At 40.0% G+C, this 21,002-nt stretch overlaps 2 protein-coding genes across 3 annotated transcripts in view; one reads left to right on the top strand and one right to left on the bottom strand.

Annotated features, from left to right (window-relative positions):
• The first annotated feature begins 5,010 nt into the window (after positions 1-5,010).
• On the top strand, positions 5,011-6,802 carry LOC5570943 (CD209 antigen-like protein E). 2 transcript variants are annotated; one of them, XR_002499316.1, is made up of 3 exons: positions 5,011-5,599; positions 5,682-5,900; positions 6,580-6,802. XR_002499316.1 is itself a non-coding variant. In XM_001653359.2 (2 exons), the coding sequence occupies exons 1-2, from the start codon at positions 5,150-5,152 to the stop codon at positions 5,688-5,690; spliced, it is 459 nt and encodes a 152-aa protein (XP_001653409.2). In that variant the 5' UTR covers positions 5,011-5,149; the 3' UTR covers positions 5,691-6,802. The 2 variants fall into 2 exon arrangements, 1 of the variants encoding a protein (XP_001653409.2); XM_001653359.2 differs by having other exon boundaries at positions 5,682-6,802.
• Positions 6,803-6,907: 105 nt separating this feature from the next.
• LOC5570941 (E3 ubiquitin-protein ligase Topors) overlaps positions 6,908-21,002 on the bottom strand; it is a 43,811-nt gene continuing 29,716 nt past the window's right edge. The window contains exons 3-4 of the mRNA XM_001653358.2: positions 18,624-20,935; positions 6,908-7,525 (exon numbers count right to left, since the gene is read on the bottom strand). Coding sequence (XP_001653408.1) covers positions 18,682-20,935 — 2,254 coding nt within the window. The 3' untranslated portion in view covers positions 6,908-7,525; positions 18,624-18,681. The remainder of the gene's footprint in view (positions 7,526-18,623; positions 20,936-21,002) is intronic.

Below are 21,002 nucleotides of genomic sequence, written 5' to 3'. Positions count from 1 at the left end.
TGTGGACATAATCTCCAATAACCAATTAAACATTCTCAGGATCAAAAAAAAAAATCCACACGTTCGATCCATATTCTTTTCAACGTGCATCTGTCGTGTCGATTGGCAAAGTAAAATAACGTGTAAAATCTATGATTATGTTAAAGATTGACTTTTTTTTTTTTTTTTTTTTTTTTTTTTTTTTTTTTTTTTTTTTTTTTTTTAAAAGACTTTGGTTCGACAGCAACAATTTTTGCACAAGATTTGAACGTGTTTTACAATGGCAATATCCATCACTAGTATAACTAGTTTGCCTATCATGACAAGGACTCACACTTGCCATTCACGCCTGACATGTTAAATAACATGTTATTTTTGGAAAAACCGGGCGCTCGTAATGGGTGCCTGGAATCGGAAAATACGCAATCGCTAATAAATCCTACAGCAACGTTTTCGATAATTTGTAAATTAACGTGTTTTACATTTGATTTTGGATTGCCGATAGCGACTGGTTTTACACCATCGTTTGAAGTGTTTTACAATTAGTGAAAATTCACGTGTGAAACACGTTAATCGAGCTTGCAGGATCATGACTTATGAACCAGCCAAATTAGGGTTTCATTTAACGCTTAACCATTTCAACAATGGGGTCTAAAGTTACTTAAGTAAGAGCTTTGAATTATTTAAAAACCATTACTTGAAATCATTTTCATAGCAATCACTAGAAGGAATGATCCGCTTTCTATGTTGAGTACAAGATCACATGTTATCAAATGTCCATTTTTGAGCACGCCTGAAATAAAAGGCAAACATTATTATCGATTGATAATTTTAATGAGGCATTTATCATTGCGTTTGTTTCCAATTTTAATTAATTGACTTATGAAATTTAGTAATGAAATTCTTCACCAAAATCAAAAGAAAAAGTTAAAAATTTCAACAATAAATGTTGTGACGCTAAATCATAATTATTCCTAAAGAATTTTGCTTTAGTGTAGCTTCAGAAGTGCTTGCCAGCAACAAATAGGTTTGGAATATCTATTTTACTGATTCGTTGCTGCCCAAGTAACCATGGAGCATTATATAATTGCATATATAATGCAGTTGCATTGCCGTAAGCCTACCATTAAAGTAGTTTAAAAGTGGAAAAGGACACTTTTACAGTTAAATTAATGCAAAAAGAACGATAAAGCAATGAAGCAACTTATTAAGTAATATTAATGCAGCAGTACAATTTATTAAGTAATGTTAGTGCATTGATACATTTGTAATGTAGGGTTAATGCTTTATTGCTTGACAGCTCTTGAAATGTGTTGAATAAAAGCAATGTTGCATCAATGGTGCAGTAAAATACATGCAATGTTATAATGCTTGTGGTTACTTGGGTGCTTTCTGGAGCTGCTAAAATGTGGGATCAAATTTCATGATTTGATTGAAGTATTTTTGATTGTCTAAATAATTTTGGCTTCACTTTTGCAAGGTGCAAAACCTTAGAATATGAGGCACAATCTTCTTCTTCTTATTCTTCTGGGCATTACGTCTTCACTGGGACAAACCTGCTTCTCAGTTTTTTGTTAAAGACAACGACACGTTAAGCTTCCAGTGAACGATTTGCCCTTTGAAGAAAGCACCACACTAGACAACGGACTAGCATGCAACTCCCAGTGGCACAATCGAAATACATTTCTGACGAAAAGTTTTCCGAACTGAAACGGAAATCTAACCCACACCCCTTGACTCGATGCGGACAAATGCTTGGTAACTGTAACCGCACGGCCACGAAGCCCACCTTAGCTTAGTCTTCTTATGAGCACTTCTACAAATATTAACTGAGACACAATATGAATTTAATTTATCACGATTGAAAGCACAATTCAAAATGCAAATTCAATTACAAAGGTTGCAATTTTTATTACCTTTTATAATAGAAATACACGATTTAATTTTGATTTTTATGGACCTTGTGTTATTTATGAGCATCCATTAGGTTGAGAACTCTTAAAATAGATTTTTGGACTTGTTGCCAAAATCGGGAAGAAATTGTTGCCAAAAACGGGTGTTGCAAAAATCGGGAAGGCACTGTAGTTCCAGATCACGGAAAACTGTGAAATTTCCGATTCTACTTCAATTTTTTACGTAGATTCAGAATATGTTAAAAACTGGATACCCCTAAACATGCCAATTATAGTATGATTATATACGTTTCCAGCTTTCTACGCTAGCTATAAAACTGCGGGGCTGATTTAACTTTAACATTTTTGCCTACCAATTTTATAGTTAAGACATGCGTTTGATTATTGATTGAAATGTCAAAAACCTTATAAACCTATTTTTTTTTTAATTTTAGGGTAGGCAGGACGTGACAGCTCAACTAAGCCTGCTCAGTTGTTTTTCGGCCGATATCCTTGACGATACAAAAGCAAGTGCTACCAGTATTATTTTTAAGCAAATCTTGTGAACAAATTCATATATCAAGGCCAATAATTTGGTTGTTTCTTGCACGTTTCGTTCATTTAGTGCAATTGAGGATGCTCTCTTTTTAAAAATTCAGGTGTATATTAGAAACAGGGAATACATTTAGAGAAAATTGACACAATTTCCATGATTTTGCTCTCAATTAAGTATATTTTATTGATTTTAGTATTGTAAGAGCACATGCGGAAAAATTAAATGGATTCGATACAAAAAGATTCGAAACAAAAACGTTTTTTGAAACTCTAATTCTCGTAAACTTATTCAAACAGACTCAAGTCAAAAAAGTATACAAACTTATTTTATCGATTCTACGTGTTTGGCAGACGAAATTCTACACATTTTGCTCTAAACCAACTTGATTTTTCACTTTTAGAACGTTTACTTTCCGGAATTACAAAACGACGAAAGTAAGATTTTCAACTTTCGCTACCTAACCACTACTTTCGCCGCTCCGCTGTATGGAGAGACAAAGTGACTTAACCACGAATCAAAACAAAACACTACTTGAGCCGATTTTACACTGGTACAAAAACGTCGAAAGTAACTGAATAAATCGGCTTATCATTTTGTAATAATTTTTTTGTGGGAAATAACAGGAACTCCCTAGTTTTTGAATGCGAGCTTATTGTATGCAAAATTTAAGCAATGTACACGGCGAAAAAATGTGAAAAAGGTGATTCATTTTAAAACAGTTTTAGAAGACAGGTTGTGATTCTTCTGAATTAATTTTCTTGAAACTGTATGGAAGTTACTTACGTCGATTTGAAAAAGTAATCGAGAATTTATGATCTAGCAACACGAGTGGGCTAGCAACAAAGTGCCCTGTTGAAATCCAACTCAACGATGTGAAAGTACTGAATCTTAATAAAGGAAATCTTAGGGTAATAACTGGCCTGATGACCGGTCACTGCCCATGTAGGTATCATCTTAAAAATATAGGAAAAATACAATCCTCTGAGTGTCGTTTTTGTCAAGCTGAAGACGAAACTGCTGAGCATTTACTCTGCAACTGCGGAGCATTGCTTAATCAAAGAACGTTAACATTTGGAAAAGGGTTATTAGAGCCCTTGGAAGTTTGGCAAGGTAGTCCTAATAGGGTAATAGACTTTATAAAACGAGTTGTGCCCAGTTGGGGCAGTGTGACACATCAACCAATGTCTATCTGTGAAAGGATATTTGATGAGCACCAAATAAAATATGGGTCATACCACAATATTCCTAAATAATGGAAGCAGTGGTTAAAAGGCTCTACAGATTAGGGAAAAAAATGTGAAAGTAGGCCTTTTCCAAAACGACCAATGAGAAGTGGTCTTTTTTGACAGGCAATAGGTTTCATTGTTGTACTTTGACCTGTCACGTCTTGTCTTATTTTAGGCATTTAACGAAGGAAGGTGTTTTTGATCTAAATAATAGAAATATAGAAAACAGCATTCCGAGCATTTTTTTTTTCTATCTTTATTAACGAGATTTTTAGCCCTGAGCTAGTTCATCTCGGGACCAACGGCTTTACTTCCCTTCCGAAGGAAGTCGTCACTATAACTTTTAGTGACTATCTCGGGGATGGGATTCGATCCCAGGTCCATTCCGAGCATTTTGTACATCATTATTGAATCGGATATTCCAACTATCACGATCAGCAAGCATATCCAAACCCGGTTTGGCCGGTACATATTTGATAACCTTCCTTAAACTTCATGGAGAAAGGCGATAAGCTAAAAATTAAATTCCAAGAAATGTTTCTAACATCCATAAGTGGTTTTTTGATTATTGATCTTTGTCAAGTTCTATGCCGTTCATGAACAGCTACTCACATGCTGTTACATACATAGCTACAAGATTACCGCTGAATTAGCTTTTTTATACCATAGCCTGACCATTAATTCTACCAAAACGAAGTACATGGTTGCAGGTAGAGATAGAGTCAGGCTTGGTGGTGTAGGTGCTGAGGTAGTGTTTGATGGGGATGTGTTTGAAGTTGTTGAAGAATTTGTTTACCTTGGAACACTTGTGACATGTGACAACGACGTTTCCCGCGAAGTGAAAAGACGTGTTGCGGCTGCGAATAGGGCCTTTTACGGACTACGTAACCAGCTTAGGTCTCGCAGCTTGCAAACACCCTGTATAAAGGGCCTATTTTGTAAATCGAGCAACACAACATTAACACAGAAAAGCAGCAATATCTAAATATATTTTTTAGATTTTTGTTCCCTGGAATAATGGATTTATTTTTAAACGTTCTTTTGCATCAACATTGGAAGATACCGTTTTGATTCATATTACGGACACTTAAGCACTCAGTGAAGTTTAACTTATCAAAAAGCATATAAAATAAATAAATAAATAAATTGGCTTTACTTTATAGTCGCGTTGGGTTCTTTTTAATTTGCGGAAAAACGAGAGTTGATATTTCGGAACCTTACCGAAAATAGAACCACCCTGTCGCACACAATTGTTTAAAAAATAATCAATTACCGATACAATGCTTAGAAAACGCGACAAAACGGTCTATATAAACAATTCTAGGCTTAAACACATCAACTATTTAGAACTTGGTAGACTAACCGGCGGGCCTCCGTTTCGCTGGCATAAACTGTTGCCCAAATGCATTTGTCAGGCTTCCATATCAAACGATAACGAGCGTACTAAACTTATATAACGTGAGTTCACACGAGTGGTTTTCATCACATCTCGCAGAATGCAGTTCAGAACCGTGCATCGTGCTGTTATTGCTCAGTTCCTGTTGGCGGCGGCGTTGGTGGTCGACTCCGGAAGACTTCCGCTGAACAAGTACATCATGATGGATTTCCAGGTGTCGTTCTTCGAAGCGTGGCGAAGCTGTCAGTTCTACGGACTCCAACTAGCTTCTGTAACATCCACGGAAGACAATCGGGAGCTGAGCGAGCTGTTTAACATGTCGAACCGCGGCAATGACACATTTTGGCTCGCCGGAACGGACATAGGTCGCGAAGGTAAATGGATCTGGATTACGACGAACAAGCTGGTCGTTCAGTACAGTCACTGGGGCAGCATTAGTCCGGAGTTTCATGAGTCACAGAACTGCATGGCGATCGGATCGTTCGACAACGACAGAACACTATGGGATGACATTCCTTGCGACGAGCCCCGCAAGTACATTTGTCAGAAGGTTTGAAATCAATTAAATATAATGCTTTGGCATATAAATTTGCTCCGAGAGGTGTTTGAAAACTCGTTTTTCCAATGTACAGGTTTCATAGTGCAATTCAACAGCACATCCATCGTCATCAATTGTTGCTCGCTCGTTGTTTTTACAGCTTGACAAAGAATCGGGACAAGTTTGCTCTTCCCATCATATCGTCAGTCTGCGAGCGGTAGTTCTTGTTGGCAAATATATCGGCGGTTGACGGCAAAGATGACGCAAAGTAAAGGGTAGTGCGTTGAAGCTGTCGTCGATGGATGTCGGTCCGGTAAGTTCCATAAACAGTGTGTGGTGCAGTTCTTTCTCCGCATGTTTATTCATAAGGCGCGCAATGACAAGGAAAAGAACCGACGACGGGGCGATGAGATTTGCAACTTCTTAAGAGTTCTTAAGTGCCACACCACCATATCTATATGCGAGTCTTCCTGATTTCTTTTCGTTCGTATGGTTGATTTTACTGGTGTCGTTATGCATGATTCATTCCATTCTGCAAACAGTACTTGTGCGGTATCGAACAGCATGCCTGCAGTGGAAAGCATCAATAAGAATCGATGTATATTTTGATTAGATACTGAATGTGGGTACTTGCATATATGTCGATACATGCTGATAGGAATTTTATCGAACTCGTTTCTATATTCCGTTGTCAGCAGTTTTAGAGATGTTTATAAATTGAGCTTAGGGTAGATTAAAAGTGCCAGTACTACCCCTATCGCTACTGACAAAAAAAAAGTTTGTTATCTGAAGTCCCTCTTCGGAGACTTATACATTCTTAGCACTTACCATACAAAATATAAATTGATCGCGATTTAAGTTATTTTACTAATCTAATGACAATTCAAAAATAATAATAGTCAATAACAAAGTTCAAATCAACGATCTAAAAACTTTCATGCACCGTCAACCGCAAATAAGAGGTCACCGATAATTTTAACCTTCAATTTCAGCGCCACCCAGTTCCTCATCGTGATTTCGTAATCAAAAATTCACCCTTGACACAAACCTAAAGCCTAAAAGCTTCCTTCAAATCTGCACTCCATCTTGGATTCGCATCAAATTTTGAACAAAAAAAAACGATTAATAAACCTTCCGCGTCCGACACAACTCAGACCGGCCTACACCTTGACCGAGACGACACACAGACCCAACACGGTTCACTGCCGAAATCAGCAGCGTGAAGAACGACGTCTTCTGCTAGCGTCATAGCAGATTCAACGAACTATGAAAAATGGTTGCTATTCGGATGTGATCGATAAAATAAAACAGCGGATACAATTTTCACTTCCTCAAATTTACGGATGCATTTATTTAAAAGTAACTGCTGAAGACTATATATTTAGGATGCCATTGTTCTTACGGAGACATTTTGCTTACAATTGTAGATGAGTTCTCTATTTGTGTGATGACACGCAAAACAGGTTCGCGCTGAACATCCCTTCAGTATCGATTTGATTTCGGTATTTACAATAGACGGAGATGACAAAGTTTGCTGCAGTGTTCGTTTTGGGATCACTTTTTGTGTTTTTATGTATTATTCTGTAATATTTATGCTATTTTCATTCAGCCGTACAACTTTTATCCTTGCTATTGCAAATATTCCTATTCTGTCAGTGTGGGGTAAACTATTTGTAGAGTGTAATCTGTTTTATTTCCAGTGTGTCGACTTTTCAAGAGCGTTGTACGATTTGCTGCAGTAGATTTAGGTCCTAATCAACAAATAGGAGAAGCTTACAATCTAGAGCGAAAGGGGTCTATAAATTATGAACAAAGTAGTTAATATATGTGATTCTGTTGCGTATGTACACTACTTAGTGACCACGAGATCGCCATCTTTGAGTGATGCGATTGCTGAACAGCCAAGAGAACACGTTGTAGGTTTGGCGGTAAGGGCAGCTAGAAAATGAGTAAATACGTGAATAAGAATGTTAAAAGAGCATTTTTCTTTATATTCAATGATTTGGTATTAGGTATATAGGGAGGCCGACTCCAGAGGCACGTTCATCGCCAATTCGAAAACATATGCCATCGCCGTATTTGATTTTATTCCTCGCATAACTTATGGTCTCGCCCTAAAAGTCATAGGTAACTCAGTGTGTAGCTCGATGTGAATGAACAAACGCATGATCTACACGTTATTCAAACCATGCTACCATGAAGAGAAGATCCTCGTCTATCTACCAGTGCACTATGGGCCAGGAACACAATCTGGCGGGACAAAATTAATAACTCGGTAACGAAGCGTTTCCGGTATTTGGAGTCTTCGGCAAAGTTTTTTGTAACAACGAGGACCATCTACTGACATAAACAGATAGTTCGTAAATCGTCCGCATAGGTGGCGCCACTATCTAACTTTTTCCTGTGACGTTCTAGAGACTTGGCATGTTCGGCAAAGTTGTTCATTTTGATAAAATAAACAACTCTCTCGAAGACGTTAAAATTCCACAGCCTACTGTTTTCAAGTTATTGGCGAAATTAAAGAAAATTAGTGAAAAAACTATTTTTTTCACCGAATTTGACATTTTTCCTAAGAACCATGTCATATAATATTTTTTGCTGATAAATATACAACGAACGCAAACTCTGGTGGAAAAAAATTAATAATACGACGCATAAAACCTAAGAAATTATGAAAAAACTTGAAAAATAGAGCACTTTTTAATCCTTCATATCTCCAAAAGCGCAAAAAATCGCAAGCTCAAATTTTCAGGCAACATAGAACAATACTTGATGAAACGGATGTCAAAATTCCAGAGAGGTATATTTTGGTGTTTTTAAGATTTTTTAATTTTTTTTACGGTTTCCTTTCCATTACGCGATTAATATTGTCATGGCAAATATTTAAGTGTATGTTTTGATTATCGGAAAAATATATTTTATTATTTCATGAAATTATTATATCTGCTCACAGTACAAGCTGGCTTTGGATTTCATCTCGAATTCGTTGTCACAGTAATTCCGGAAGCTCAAAATCTAAGCAAATCCGGTGATTAAACACATATTTAAGGTTAAACAACCTAACAGTTCTCAAAATCGAGGGAATCTCCATATTGATACCTTTGATCTGTATCCTCTGTTTCGAAACATCTAAGAATCAACGCTCTTTCCGCTTTAAAACAAATCTACAAGCTCCGGACAAGAGATCGTGCGCACTGAAATTTTAGTATTTAGAGATATCGACATGAATATGCTTTAAAATTTGATTTTCCGTGTTAAAAGTAACACATTCACAAAATAAATTGCTCACCTCGAACCATGATGACAACAATTAACTGACACATGATCAAGTCTTTCATGGCATACTATATCATTTGAATTATTGAAGAAAAACAAATATGTACCCAGTTTTAATCTACACTTTCATCTACATTACTCCATATCAACTCAAGGAACTGCTCTTGAACTGAATTTCATGGCTACTATGATGGCTTTTTTAAACAGTTTTCTGAAAGTTTTTGTTCCACAACTCGTTATTTCTTGAAGTCGATCGTCCCTTCAGATTCCTCATGGAAATTTACTGTATTGGAGAAATATAAACATTGTAAAAAAAATGATAGATCTCAAAAACACCAAAATATACCTCTCTGGAATTTTGACATCCGTTTCATCAAGTATTGCTCTATGTTGCCTGAAAATTTGAGCTTGCGATTTTTTGCGCTTTTGGAGATATTAAGGTTGATTCTATAACATTCCCCAGAATTCCGTTCCCCAGAATGAACCATTCTCCAGAAAATCGTTCCCCAGAATGTAACATTCCCCAAAATGCACCATTCCCCAGAAAGCTATATGAATATCCATTTTTTTTTTTCTTTTTTTAATTATTGCTTTGCGTGAGTCACTTATGTGGGGCCCAGATAGCCGTAGCGGTAAACGCGCAGCTATTCAGCAAGACCAAGATGAGGGTCGTGGGTTCGAATCCCACCGGTCGAGGATCTTTTCGGGTTGGAAATTTTCTCGACTTCCCAGGGCATACAGTATCTTCGTACCTGCCACACGATATACGCATGCAAAAATGATCATTGGCATAGTAAGCTCTCAGTTAATAACTGTGATAGTGCTCATAAGAACACTAAGCTGAGAAGCAGGCTCTGTCCCAGTAGGGACGTAACGCCAGAAAAGAGGAAGAAGAGTCACTTATGTGACAGGCTAAGGTCTGATGTGACAAAACAAATATGTAGGTAGGAGGGTTAGGGACATAATGAACACACGGGGCGAAATGGACACCCCCTTACTCTCTGGGAATATGCATATTTCAGCAAAACTTTATAAACTGTACGAAATCTGTATAGTATATGCACGTTTTGACGGAATAAAAGTTCACGCTTTGCTTCATTTGTCCTCTGAAATTCTACTATATTTTTTTCTCAGCTTCAAATTAGTTTATAAGCAAAGCGGAGGAAGCGGTGGATTTAATTTTAGAGCAAAGAAACATATTTCCATTCTATGTAAAATAAGCATTTACCTAATGTGTCCAATATGCCCCTAATCCCCCTATTCATGAGTATTTTGCATATTATAATAATACACCCTTCTTTTAATACATTCCCATAAAACATACAGACTATATGTTTATTTTTGCATATATAGTGATGCACCCTTCTTTCAGTATTATTTCGTTAATGATATAAGCAAAATATATCGATGGAGAGCCCATATAGCATAAAGTCACTTGGCATAAAATGATTTGGTATAAAGCCATTTGCCATCGAGCCATACTTATGCTCCTTCTTTTCAAAAAGGATGTTCTTCATGTCATGCCAAATGGTCATTGGCTAAATGACCATTATATCAAATGGTCCTTGATCATTTAATCAATCATGCCAGCCAAATGCCTTCTTGCCATTTGGTATCCTTACGGAAAATTTTGTCTATATCGTCAACAGGATAAGACTGAAAGAAGGGTGTATCACTATTTTTTTTTTTCATTTTTTCATTTTTCATTTTATTTATTCGATTTTATCAGTTTCAGTGTTGATTAATTATAACGGTTACAATTGCAGAGATTTGGGTCACCTTTCAGCTGCGTAATGACAATGTTATTTATAATAGGAATTTAATGTTTTGGTGTCTGAAGTCAAGCAGTATAGGGAAAAATCTGTTCACAAAAAAACCCTAGATCTAAGTGTTTCCTATTCTAATATCACAGTGGCTAAGCTAAAAGTTCTTCTATCAAAGGATTTGCTGATAGTTGACAAGAGTTAGAAAAGCTCCTGGTAGCTCGACTAATAAACTCTTCGATAGTATCCACTTTTGTGACTCGATGTAGCTGTTCTGTTGAGTACCAAGGGTCGAGGTTGTGAATCATTTTCAGCAGTTTATTTTGTTTCACCTGCATGCGCTTACGATGGGACTTGGCACAGTCGCCCCATACTGGAGATCCATAGAGCATAATAGGGCGAAGTATGCATTTGAAGACCAGCATTTTGTTTTTTAGATGTAGTTTTGAACGACGTTTGAGGAGCGCGTACATGGAACGAACTGCTTTATCCACTTTGCAGATTGCATTATTAACGTGTTTACCAAAAGTAAGTTTGGAATCGAATATTACTCCTAGGTAATTGGCATCGTTTACCCAAGCGGATGGCACTCCATTGGTTGTAACGACAGACCTTGGCAGATTGCGCTCTGCTCTTTTTCTCGTGAAAAAGATAGTTTGGGTTTTGTTTGCGTTGATTTTAATTCTCCATTTTCGCTGAAATTCCTCCAGGCAATTTTGGGCTTGTTGAAGTTTGGTCACCACGATTTCAGGATCCTTGTCTGATGCTAGGAAGGCCGTATCATCCGCGAAGAAAGCATAAACAACTCCGTCAACCATAAGAATGTCGGCAGTGAAAACATTATACAACGTAGGGCTTAGGACCGAACCTTGGGGTACTCCGAAGGGGATTTGGTAGGTAGTAGACCTCGAGCCGTTGACCAGAACTTCAAATGTTCGAGCGGATAGAAACGATTGAACAACTTTAACTATGTAGAGTGGACAGTTTGATTGTTGCAGTTTGAAAACCACAGCTTCCTGCCATACCGAATCGTAGGCCTTTTGAACGTCTAGCAGGACCATACCGGTGGACTTACCCACAGCAAAATTGCGCTTGATCTCTTTTTTGATCCGGACGAGCTGATGAACAGTTGAGTGTCCTTGTTTGAACCCAAATTGTTCGTGTGGGACAATAACATCGGTTTCTAGATGGCGATTCAACCTTGATAGAATAATTCTTTCAAAAATTTTACTAATGCTGCTCAGCAGGCTGATCGGTCGATAATTATCGGGACAAGTGATATTTTTGTTGGCCTTCGGAATGGCAATCACGGAAGCGTGCTTCCACTTCGCAGGGAAGTAGGACAGTCTCAGACAGGCGTTAAAAATCTTAGTTAAGAAGACGTGTCCTTTTCTAGGAAGATGTTTCAGGATAATATTTCTGATGCCATCCAGTCCAGGAGACTTTTTGGATTTCATTGCGCTGATGATAAATTTTACTTCCTTAGGCTTAACCAGAGAAGATGGCTCAATAACGCAATCGGCTGCGGCTATTCTTTGAACGGTTTCATCCACTGCTTTTGACGTAGCGTCGTCACCGACGAGTGGATTGTTGTGTGCGGCTGCAAATGTCGCTGCAAATGTTTCAGCTTTCTGTGTGGATGTCACAACTAGTGTACCATTTACCTTCAAAGGTGGGCTATGCTTCACGTGATTGCGAAGACTTTTACTCAACTTCCAAAATTTGTTGCTTCCGTTATCAAGGTTTTTAATCATATTTTCGAAGTTTTTGAAACGGTGTTCAGAGCATTGTTCTCGAATGGTGTCATTAAGTTGTGACACTATTGTGCCCAGCATTGGGTCACGAGTACGCAGATACTGACGCCTCCGTACGTTTCTTAGGCGAATTAGCAGCTTTGTGGATTCTGGAAGAGATACTTTGTGATGGTTGATCGTAACCATCGGAACGCTTTCGTCCTCAGCTCGTAGAACGACGTCTTCAAATAAAGAAATGGCTTCTTCAATGTTCTCTCGGTTGGTTAGATGGTTGACAAGTTCGGAATTCAGGTCGATCTGGGCATTGATTGATCTAACGAAGAGATTCCAATTTGCTCGATTGTAACATCGCCTGCTATGACCTGGGACTGTGGCTGGAGTAATATTGTTGATTTCAAATGTTACAGGAAGGTGGTCAGACGAGAGCGCAGTGTGGACTACCGGGATCGACATTTGTATCACATTATTTGATAAAATAAGGTCTAAGGTGGAAGGCCTTCCTCTCCCAGGCGGGTGACGCGTTGGCTCATCCGGGTGGTGGATGTAAAAGTTAGATGATTCATACTCTTGAACGAGAATTTTTCCTGCTTTGTTTGTGGTGGCGCAATTCCACATTGTGTGTCGAGAGTTGAAGTCTCCCACAACAAAGAACGGTACTTCAAAGCTGGTCAGCGTTCGAATGTCACGCCTCAACTGCTGAAGATGGGCTTTCCTATTCGAACCGGCATAATATGCTGCTACGATGTTTACTGGCGTTGTACCGGTGTTGATTGAAACTCCAATAGCCTCGATAATCGACGTGGATAGGTCAAGCTGGGTAAAAGAGATACCCCTCTTGATGAAGATGGCGACTCCTCCGCCGCGTTCTGCATCAGCATGCTGGCGATCCATGCGAATTGTTGAGTAGTTGGGACTGTACAGCGAATTGTGGCTACGTAGCCAGGTTTCTGTAACCACTGCGATATCGATGTCGTTGGATTCCACAAAGTTGAAAAACTCAGCGACTTTGTTATTCAAGGAACGGCTGTTCCAATTCATTAGCTTGAGAAGATTATGGTTGGACATTGTAGACGTGCTTTAGGGCGAGTTCAGACAGAACTGAGAATTGCGCTGCCTTCGATTGGCAAGTTGACAGTCTTGCAAATAATTCACGTGCAAGCATCAGAAATTCTTCTACGGAGAACAAATCGGGTTCACTAGGCTGGTCCGCTATCTCCACCGGCATACTCCTTGTGACGCTTGCATAGGAGTGAACTTGTTTGGTGATTGTCGACAGCACTGCAGATGGATGGTCCTGATGAATGTGCGGTTGTTGATGCTGAGATGAACGCTGTTGTGACAACTGAGCCCGCCCTGGAGCGCGAGTTGCCGGCGGCCGATTTTTCCTTTCCTCCAACCTCTTCAGGTACTGCAAACGGGTGGGACAACCTTTGAAGTTAGCAGTGTGGTTCTGGCTGCAGTTGGCACACTTTAACTTCGCTTTGGTCGTTGGATTATTTTCAGCCTTCGTTGGTAGTTGGCATTCTACTGTTTGATGGAGTTCACCACATTTCAGGCATTTTGCTTGGAGATTGCAATTTCGCATGCCATGCCCATACTGTTGGCATCGGAAGCATTGAACTACATCGTTTTTCTTCCGTGTATAAAAACGCCAATAGACGACAACGTTGAACAGAGTTTTGGTTTTCTGGAGCATTTGCAGTTTCACCATGCCTTTCGGAAATTGTAGTAAGTACGCTGCAATATCACCTGATCTTGACGATGATAGCAGCTTGACATCTGCTGGCGCTATATCGTTGTTTCTCAACTCATTTTCCAGATCTTGAATCTCGTACTTTGGAAGATCAGACAAGACAAATTTATCAGGCATTACGTCACTCGTGCCATGAGTGTAGAAATGCATATTTCTCGAACGCAACTTTTCCACAGTTGCGGCAAAGTGAGGTTTTGTTTTGATGTTGATCTGTATGCTGTTTCTGCCCACACGAAGCACATAATCTTGTCGACTCAAGTTTGCCGCTGGCAGGAGTTGGTTCAATTCAGTCACCGATGTTCCGTACACATGAATCGGAGGACAGCGAATCTTTCGAGCAACAATATTTTGACTATACTCGCTGTTTCCTGGGACAGTCGCATCGCCGGGGAGATTCGAGTCATCCATTACGTCAGTTAGAGACTCGAACGAGTTGCTGGTAGGGATGTTGAACGCCAGTGGTTGGGTTGATGTAGAAGCATTATTGGTGGACGGAATTATCGGTTGCGATAGCGAGCCGGATGGCTGACTGGAGCTGCCGGAGATGGTTCGGGTTCGCTGTGGATCCTCTGGGATTACTAGCGAACTTCCAAGCATAGCGCCGATTTGTTGTGATGAGGTTAGGCGCACTTTGTTTTTATCGTAGGTCTTACGGATCAGTATATTCACTTTCCCGGACGGCCCAGCCTCCGCGGCTGGACCGGCCTCTGACTTTCCATGGGATTTTTTCCCCAGGGTGGACGTTTACACTCCAAATAGTAGAAAATAGAGATTGCGACTAGGATAGGTGTTGACTGTTCGGAATTTGACAGATAACTGTATCACTATTTTGTGCAAAATTAAACAAGTCATTTGTAATTTAGACTTGACGCAAAGAAGGGCGTATCATTTTAATGTGCAGAATAGTAAGTTTTTATTCTGCCAAGTTTACGTAATCATTATATCGGAAACGTATAATAAGATACTACGAACGTCTTTATTCTAATCGGTGTAGCCCTAAAAAGTAAGAGATGATGCACCTTCTTAAAACATTGATGAAAAGCTGCATACATCACTACATTTGATAAAAATTGGACATACATGTGAAATTATACATTTGGAAACTACTACCGTCAAACGGGGTGACTTGCAACACTTTTCAGCTTCATTCAATTAAAACCATGGCCTAACGGCATCCAAAAATTTAAATTCCTTTATGAACTTTTAATGGCCGACCCGCCTACAGAATGAGGTGACAGAAGATTGAATCGAATTATTTTATCATACCAAAAATAATGACGAAGGTGAAATTTTTCAAATTTCCTTATACCCCGCAACTTGCAACACTCTATGCTAATTTAGTTTTTGCCATCAAAATGTTGATATTTTTTATTAGTCGCACTTCTTAAGTATTATTATTCATGTACTTAAAGCATTCGAACCAGTACAAGAGCATTTTGATTACATATTTGTAAGAAAATAATTGAGACATTTGTGTATGGGAAAATGAGGCGTTAAATCATCAAGGTTAAATATGTCAACGTAACAATATATTTAATGAGTGTTTGAATTTGATTGATGAATCATGACTCCTTTTATTATGAAGTAGATCTAATAACAAAGTTTTCCACTTTTATAAAACTCTAAATTCCATGGAAATTAAATGTTGCAAGTCACCCCGCATAGGTACATCTTTATAAAAAGTATTTTTATTAGAAAGTTATTGCTAAAATTTCGTAAAATAAAATTCGTCGTATTATCACTGTTATTAGTTTTGTAGATTATATCTATATCATGTTTTCAGGTCACGATTTCGAAACTCTATCAAGTATCAGTTTTCAAGGCATTCAAAAGAATTATGTTGAATTTGTAAAAATATTTCTAATAGCTACTTTCATTGTGGCCACTACATGAATTATAAGTATGACGTATTGTAGTACCGATTAATAACAAATTTTCATTTGAATTTTGTGTTTTATAGTGAAATTTGGTTGTAAACTACAATGTGTTGCAAGTCACTCCGCCGTTGCAAGTCACCCCGTATGACGGTATACCGAAAGAAGGGTGTAGCTCTATTTTGTGCTGTAGTGTAGTGATGAGTTGTATATTTTTTAAATAAATATTGGATATTGTGTTTCCCCATAGACTGATCTATCAGTCTTCATAAGTGCCAATAAAAGTGAAACTACTGTGATAGTTCATTTGCAAAAGAAATTTGAATTATGCATAAAGTATTCATAATTAGCAGCACCAATGCTAATCTTCTCATGTACTTGTAAACAACTTTGTATGTTTTATATCCTGCAAATAAAGAATAAAATAATATGTTAATCAGTCCACAGTTCGGGAAGTCTCTCCTCTGCGCCAACAGCAGCCAGTACTTATAGCTCAGAAATACCATAGGTACGAACACATAAAAGGTACCAAGCCAAAACGCAGAATAATTAATATCACTTGAGATAGGTAGACATGACAGTCCTTTCCCCTATAGAAACTGTCTAATAACTCTTCAAAAGCCAGCTAAAAGTTGCAACAACTCATACAACGAACAATCGAAAATATATCCGAAGAATTCCACGATCTTATTTTAAATACGCAAATTTGCTAATTCCAAGACAAACAAAACATTCAAATCATTGGATTTTACTGCTCAACATTACATTTGACAAATCCGTCAACACTAAAGAACAATTTCGTTCATCTCCATACAGCAATCGCTTCACAAAAGAACAACTATGTTCACAATAAACGACAATTTCGTCAGCTCTGAAGAACAATTTGGTTCAACACAAATTGGCAATTTCACCACACTTTCAAAAACAGATACAATTGGCAATTCGCCACGCCAAAGAAAATCGATTATCTTCAACACACGTTTCCATGATCCTCGTCGCCACTTTTATATCCTGCAAATAAAGAATAAAATAATATGTTAATCAGTCCACAGTTCGGGAAGTCTCTCCTCTGCGCCAACAGCAGCCAGTACTTATAGCTCAGAAATACCATAGGTACGAACACATAAAAGGTACCAAGCCAAAACGCAGAATAATTAATATCACTTGAGATAGGTAGACATGACAGTATGGAATTTAATTTTCAAGTTTTTTAAATAGATTATTTCAAAACTTTAAAGTAGGTATATAATTTTCTGGGGAATTGGTTTTCTGGGGAATGGTTCATTCTGGGGAGTGAAATTCTGGGGAATGAGATTCTGGGGAATGGAATTCTGGGGAATGGGTTTCGGGGGAATGATTTTCTGGGGAATGTTATAGAATCATTAAGGTTCAACAAATGCTCTATTTTTCAGGTTTTTTTCATGATTTCTTAAATTTTATGCGTCGTATTATTAAAAATTTTCAACCAGAGCTTGCGTTTGTTATATATTTATCAGCAAAAAATATTATATGACATGGTTCTTAGGAAAAATGTCAAATTCGGTGAAAAAAATCGTTTTTTCACTAATTTTCTCTAATTTCGCCAATAACTCGAAAACAGTAGGCTGTGGAATTTTGACGTCTTCGAGAGAGTTGTTTATTTTATCAAAATGAACAATTTTGTCGAACATGTCGAACAAGTCTCTAGAACATCAAAGTAAAAAGTTAGATTGTGGCGCCACCTATGCGGACGATTTACGAACTATTCGTTTATGTCAGTAGATGTTCCTCGTTGTAACAAAAAACTTTGTCGAAGACACCAAATACCGGAAACGCTTCGTTACCGAGTTATTAATTTTGTTCCGTCAGATTGCGTCCCTGTCCCATAGTGCAATGGGTTCAAACAGGCTGGAACAGCAGGGGACAGGAGCGACAATGGATTAAGAATAACAGAATGCCCTGAAGATTCAGACTGCTTTTTTGTATGGTATTCAGTTGGAGCTGCCTGACAGCTTAACTTGTCAATGCTGAACCCTCGGTCTAGCTTTTGCCAAGTTTCCCCTCTACCAGGACCAATACTCAGACGGACTAGGCTATGGTGCCTACATGAACACTGTTTTTTATTAGTATTGTGAGGCGGTACCTATGTACGTAATCGCATATTCCTATGTTCTATTATAGCATACAAGTTTGTGTAAATTGGGCAAGAGTTGATCTCTCTCAAGACTCAGATAGCTGTAGTGGTAAGCGCAGTAATTTAGCATGACCAAGCCGAGGGTCGTGGGTTTGATTTCCAGCGGTCAAAGATCTTTTCGTAAAGGAAATTTTATCGAATTCCCAGGGCATAGAGTAACATGCAAAAATGATCAACCTGCATAAATGGTCAAAGCTCTCAGTTAATAACTGTGGAAGTGCTTATAGGAACACTAAGCTGAGAAGCAAGCTCTGTCCTTGTTGGGACGTGAAGCTAGGTAGAAGAAGAAGTGGATCTCTCTTCTCGGTTGTATGTAGCTCAGCCTGATCTAACGTAAATTCCGTAAATTCTGCTTCGGGTCATGTTTTCGTAAGCAAACGAAAACGGATAACCAATCATCCAGACCCCAGTCTTATCAACTAATGCGGTACAATATCACTTACTTCTTACTCCGCGTCTGCCCTATCACCACTCGTCAAACTCCACAGACCGCAGTAAATCTCAAAGTTCCACCTCGGCTCCAACGGCGATCACCTGCGCCACCGAAACGTCCACATCCACATCCCCGGTGGAAACCGCCGGCGACTGGTCGTGTCGTTCCTCTTCTGCTCCTTCGTCATCTTCCTCGTCTTCCTCCTCCTCATCGTCATCGTCATCTTCTTCTGGTGCTTCTTCCGGGCCCACACTAACCTGGCTGGGTGGTTCCGTGTGGGAAGAATTAGCACTGCAGCTGCTCTTGCTGGTGCTGCTACTACTACAGCTACTGGTGGAAGTGTTTTGCTGCTTCATTTCCGGCGGGTCGTCCGCCTTGGCCGCCCTTATCAGCGAGGCAATCGTGCATCGGCCCTCTTCGCTGTCGGACGTGTCCGTATCCCCCGAGCTGGATTCGGTCGAATCCCGTTGGAGCGTTTGTTCCTGCTGCACGGAAGGGTTCGTTTGTTGCTGACTTGGTTCCGCTGGTGGGTTTTCATCGCTGGAGAAGTCCGTGCTGGTGATCAATTCCGAGCAGATCGGTGCCTTTCGGCGCCGTTTGGATGCGTTCAGAAGCTGCTGGCGGACGGCTTTCGCAACTGGGTTCAGTTTGATGATGGCGCTTTTTAGTTTGCGCTTTTTGCCGGAGGAACTGCTGGCGGGATTGATGACTGATGTGGCGTTGGGGGGAGTGATTGCACTGGGGATGGTTTCCGTCGAGGGACCGGATGTGCACGAAGCGGACGTTCCCTTGCCACTTTCCGAAGAGGTTTTCGAGGGGGTTTTGGGTATTTGGAGTTTTTGGCGCTTGCGACTCGAGCGCTTCGAGGATGAGGTCTTTCGTTTTTTGACTTTGGAACGCTTGGGTTTGGATTCTTTCTGACGTCGCTTGGACGATTTGCGAGATGAGCGAACATTCGACCGGCGGGATCGCTTTTTCAGGGTAACTTTGTTGTCCGATGAGCAGTCGCTGTCGGAGTCGGAATTGGAACTAGAGGTGGAACTGCATCCACTGGACGATGGACTGCTGCTTTCCGAGTCGGAAGTGGAACTTTCGTCACTACTATCTGAGCTGCTACTTCCGGTGGAAGAAGCTTGTCGCCGTTTGAGGGCTTTCCTCTTCCGAGTTGCTGCCGGAGCTTGACCTCGAATGTTGAATTTGACTTCGTCGTGGCTCGAAGAATCTGAGTCGCTTTTTATGCTAGGATCGCCGTGGCTTTTCTCCGATTCGCTCGCTTCATAGATGCTTTTGAATCCGATTCCTTCGGCATATCTGTTCAGTCGAGGTTTGGCGTAATATTTTTTCATGCCGCCACTGGCACTTCCACCGCCCGAAGAAGTGGACGCTCCGTTGTTGTATTCGGAGGCGAATGCATGATCCTCCAATTTGGCCAGTTCTTGGTTAAGAAGGGTTTCCGGAAAGAGTTGCTCCAGAACGGAATTACTTTCCATGGCTTGGTTTCGGGCAGTGTTGGTATCATCGTTGACGAAGACCACATCACTGTCGCTTTCCGATTCTAGGCTAACCATTTCCGGCGTTCTTAAGTGGGGTGGTTTAAGTGCTCCGACTATCCGGCAGTCGTCGCTATCACTGGACGAAAGGGAGATGTTTTCGCCATCTTCCAATCGACTCACGGGTGGCGGTGGTTGTTGAGGTACCATCGATGTTAGTGGTTGCATCCGTGACATATCCGGATATCCACTGGTGCTCGTTGCGGAGCCATTGTTTTGCTGGGATCCGGAAGTGGACACCGAAACAATCCCACTGACTCCGGCACCTCCGAAAGAGCCCGTCATAATCACAGTTTGGTCCGAGGATCTGGTTTCGATTGTAAATTGCGTCCGTCCCCGTCTGGCACTCCCACTGGGACCTCCGACCGAGTTCATTGTTCCTGAGGTTCCCGGCATTGGCTCCAGTATCGGTACTACATCGTCTTCCCCTTCGGAGGCCGAAAGACCCGATCCGGAAGACGACGACGAAGAAGATGAAAGCACGACCACGTTATTGTTGTAGTAGGGATCGTATTGGACGGAACGGTCATATCCAATCATATCGTACGGCGAGCGTGCAAAGTTGAGCAGTTCGTGGATAAAATGAGCAGTTCGAACACGACCCCAGTAGGAAACTCGCTCGCGGAATGCCGGCGAAGTAATATCGTGCGTCATCAGTAGATTCGGAAAGTCTTCCATTATGAGTGAGACCTGAGAAGGGTTGTTCCTGCTTAAAGCCACCAGTTCTCGATTGATCCACGGCATCAAGCGATGGATTTGCGCTGGATTTTCTCTGTAAAGATGAAAGTGAACATGATATTTTGAACCACCCTAGTACTTATCAATCTAAACGAGGTACG

This window comes from Aedes aegypti, chromosome 2, assembly GCF_002204515.2.
Source record: "Aedes aegypti strain LVP_AGWG chromosome 2, AaegL5.0 Primary Assembly, whole genome shotgun sequence".
NCBI lineage: Eukaryota > Metazoa > Arthropoda > Insecta > Diptera > Culicidae > Aedes > Aedes aegypti.
Note: the sequence above shows the minus strand (reverse complement) of the source record. Positions and strands in the feature narration are given on the sequence as shown.

Excerpts from the sequence above, each read along its gene's own strand:
- LOC5570943 (XM_001653359.2), top strand. The coding sequence starts at position 5,150 with ATGCAGTTCAGAACCGTGCATCGTGCTGTTATTGCTCAGTTCCTGTTG.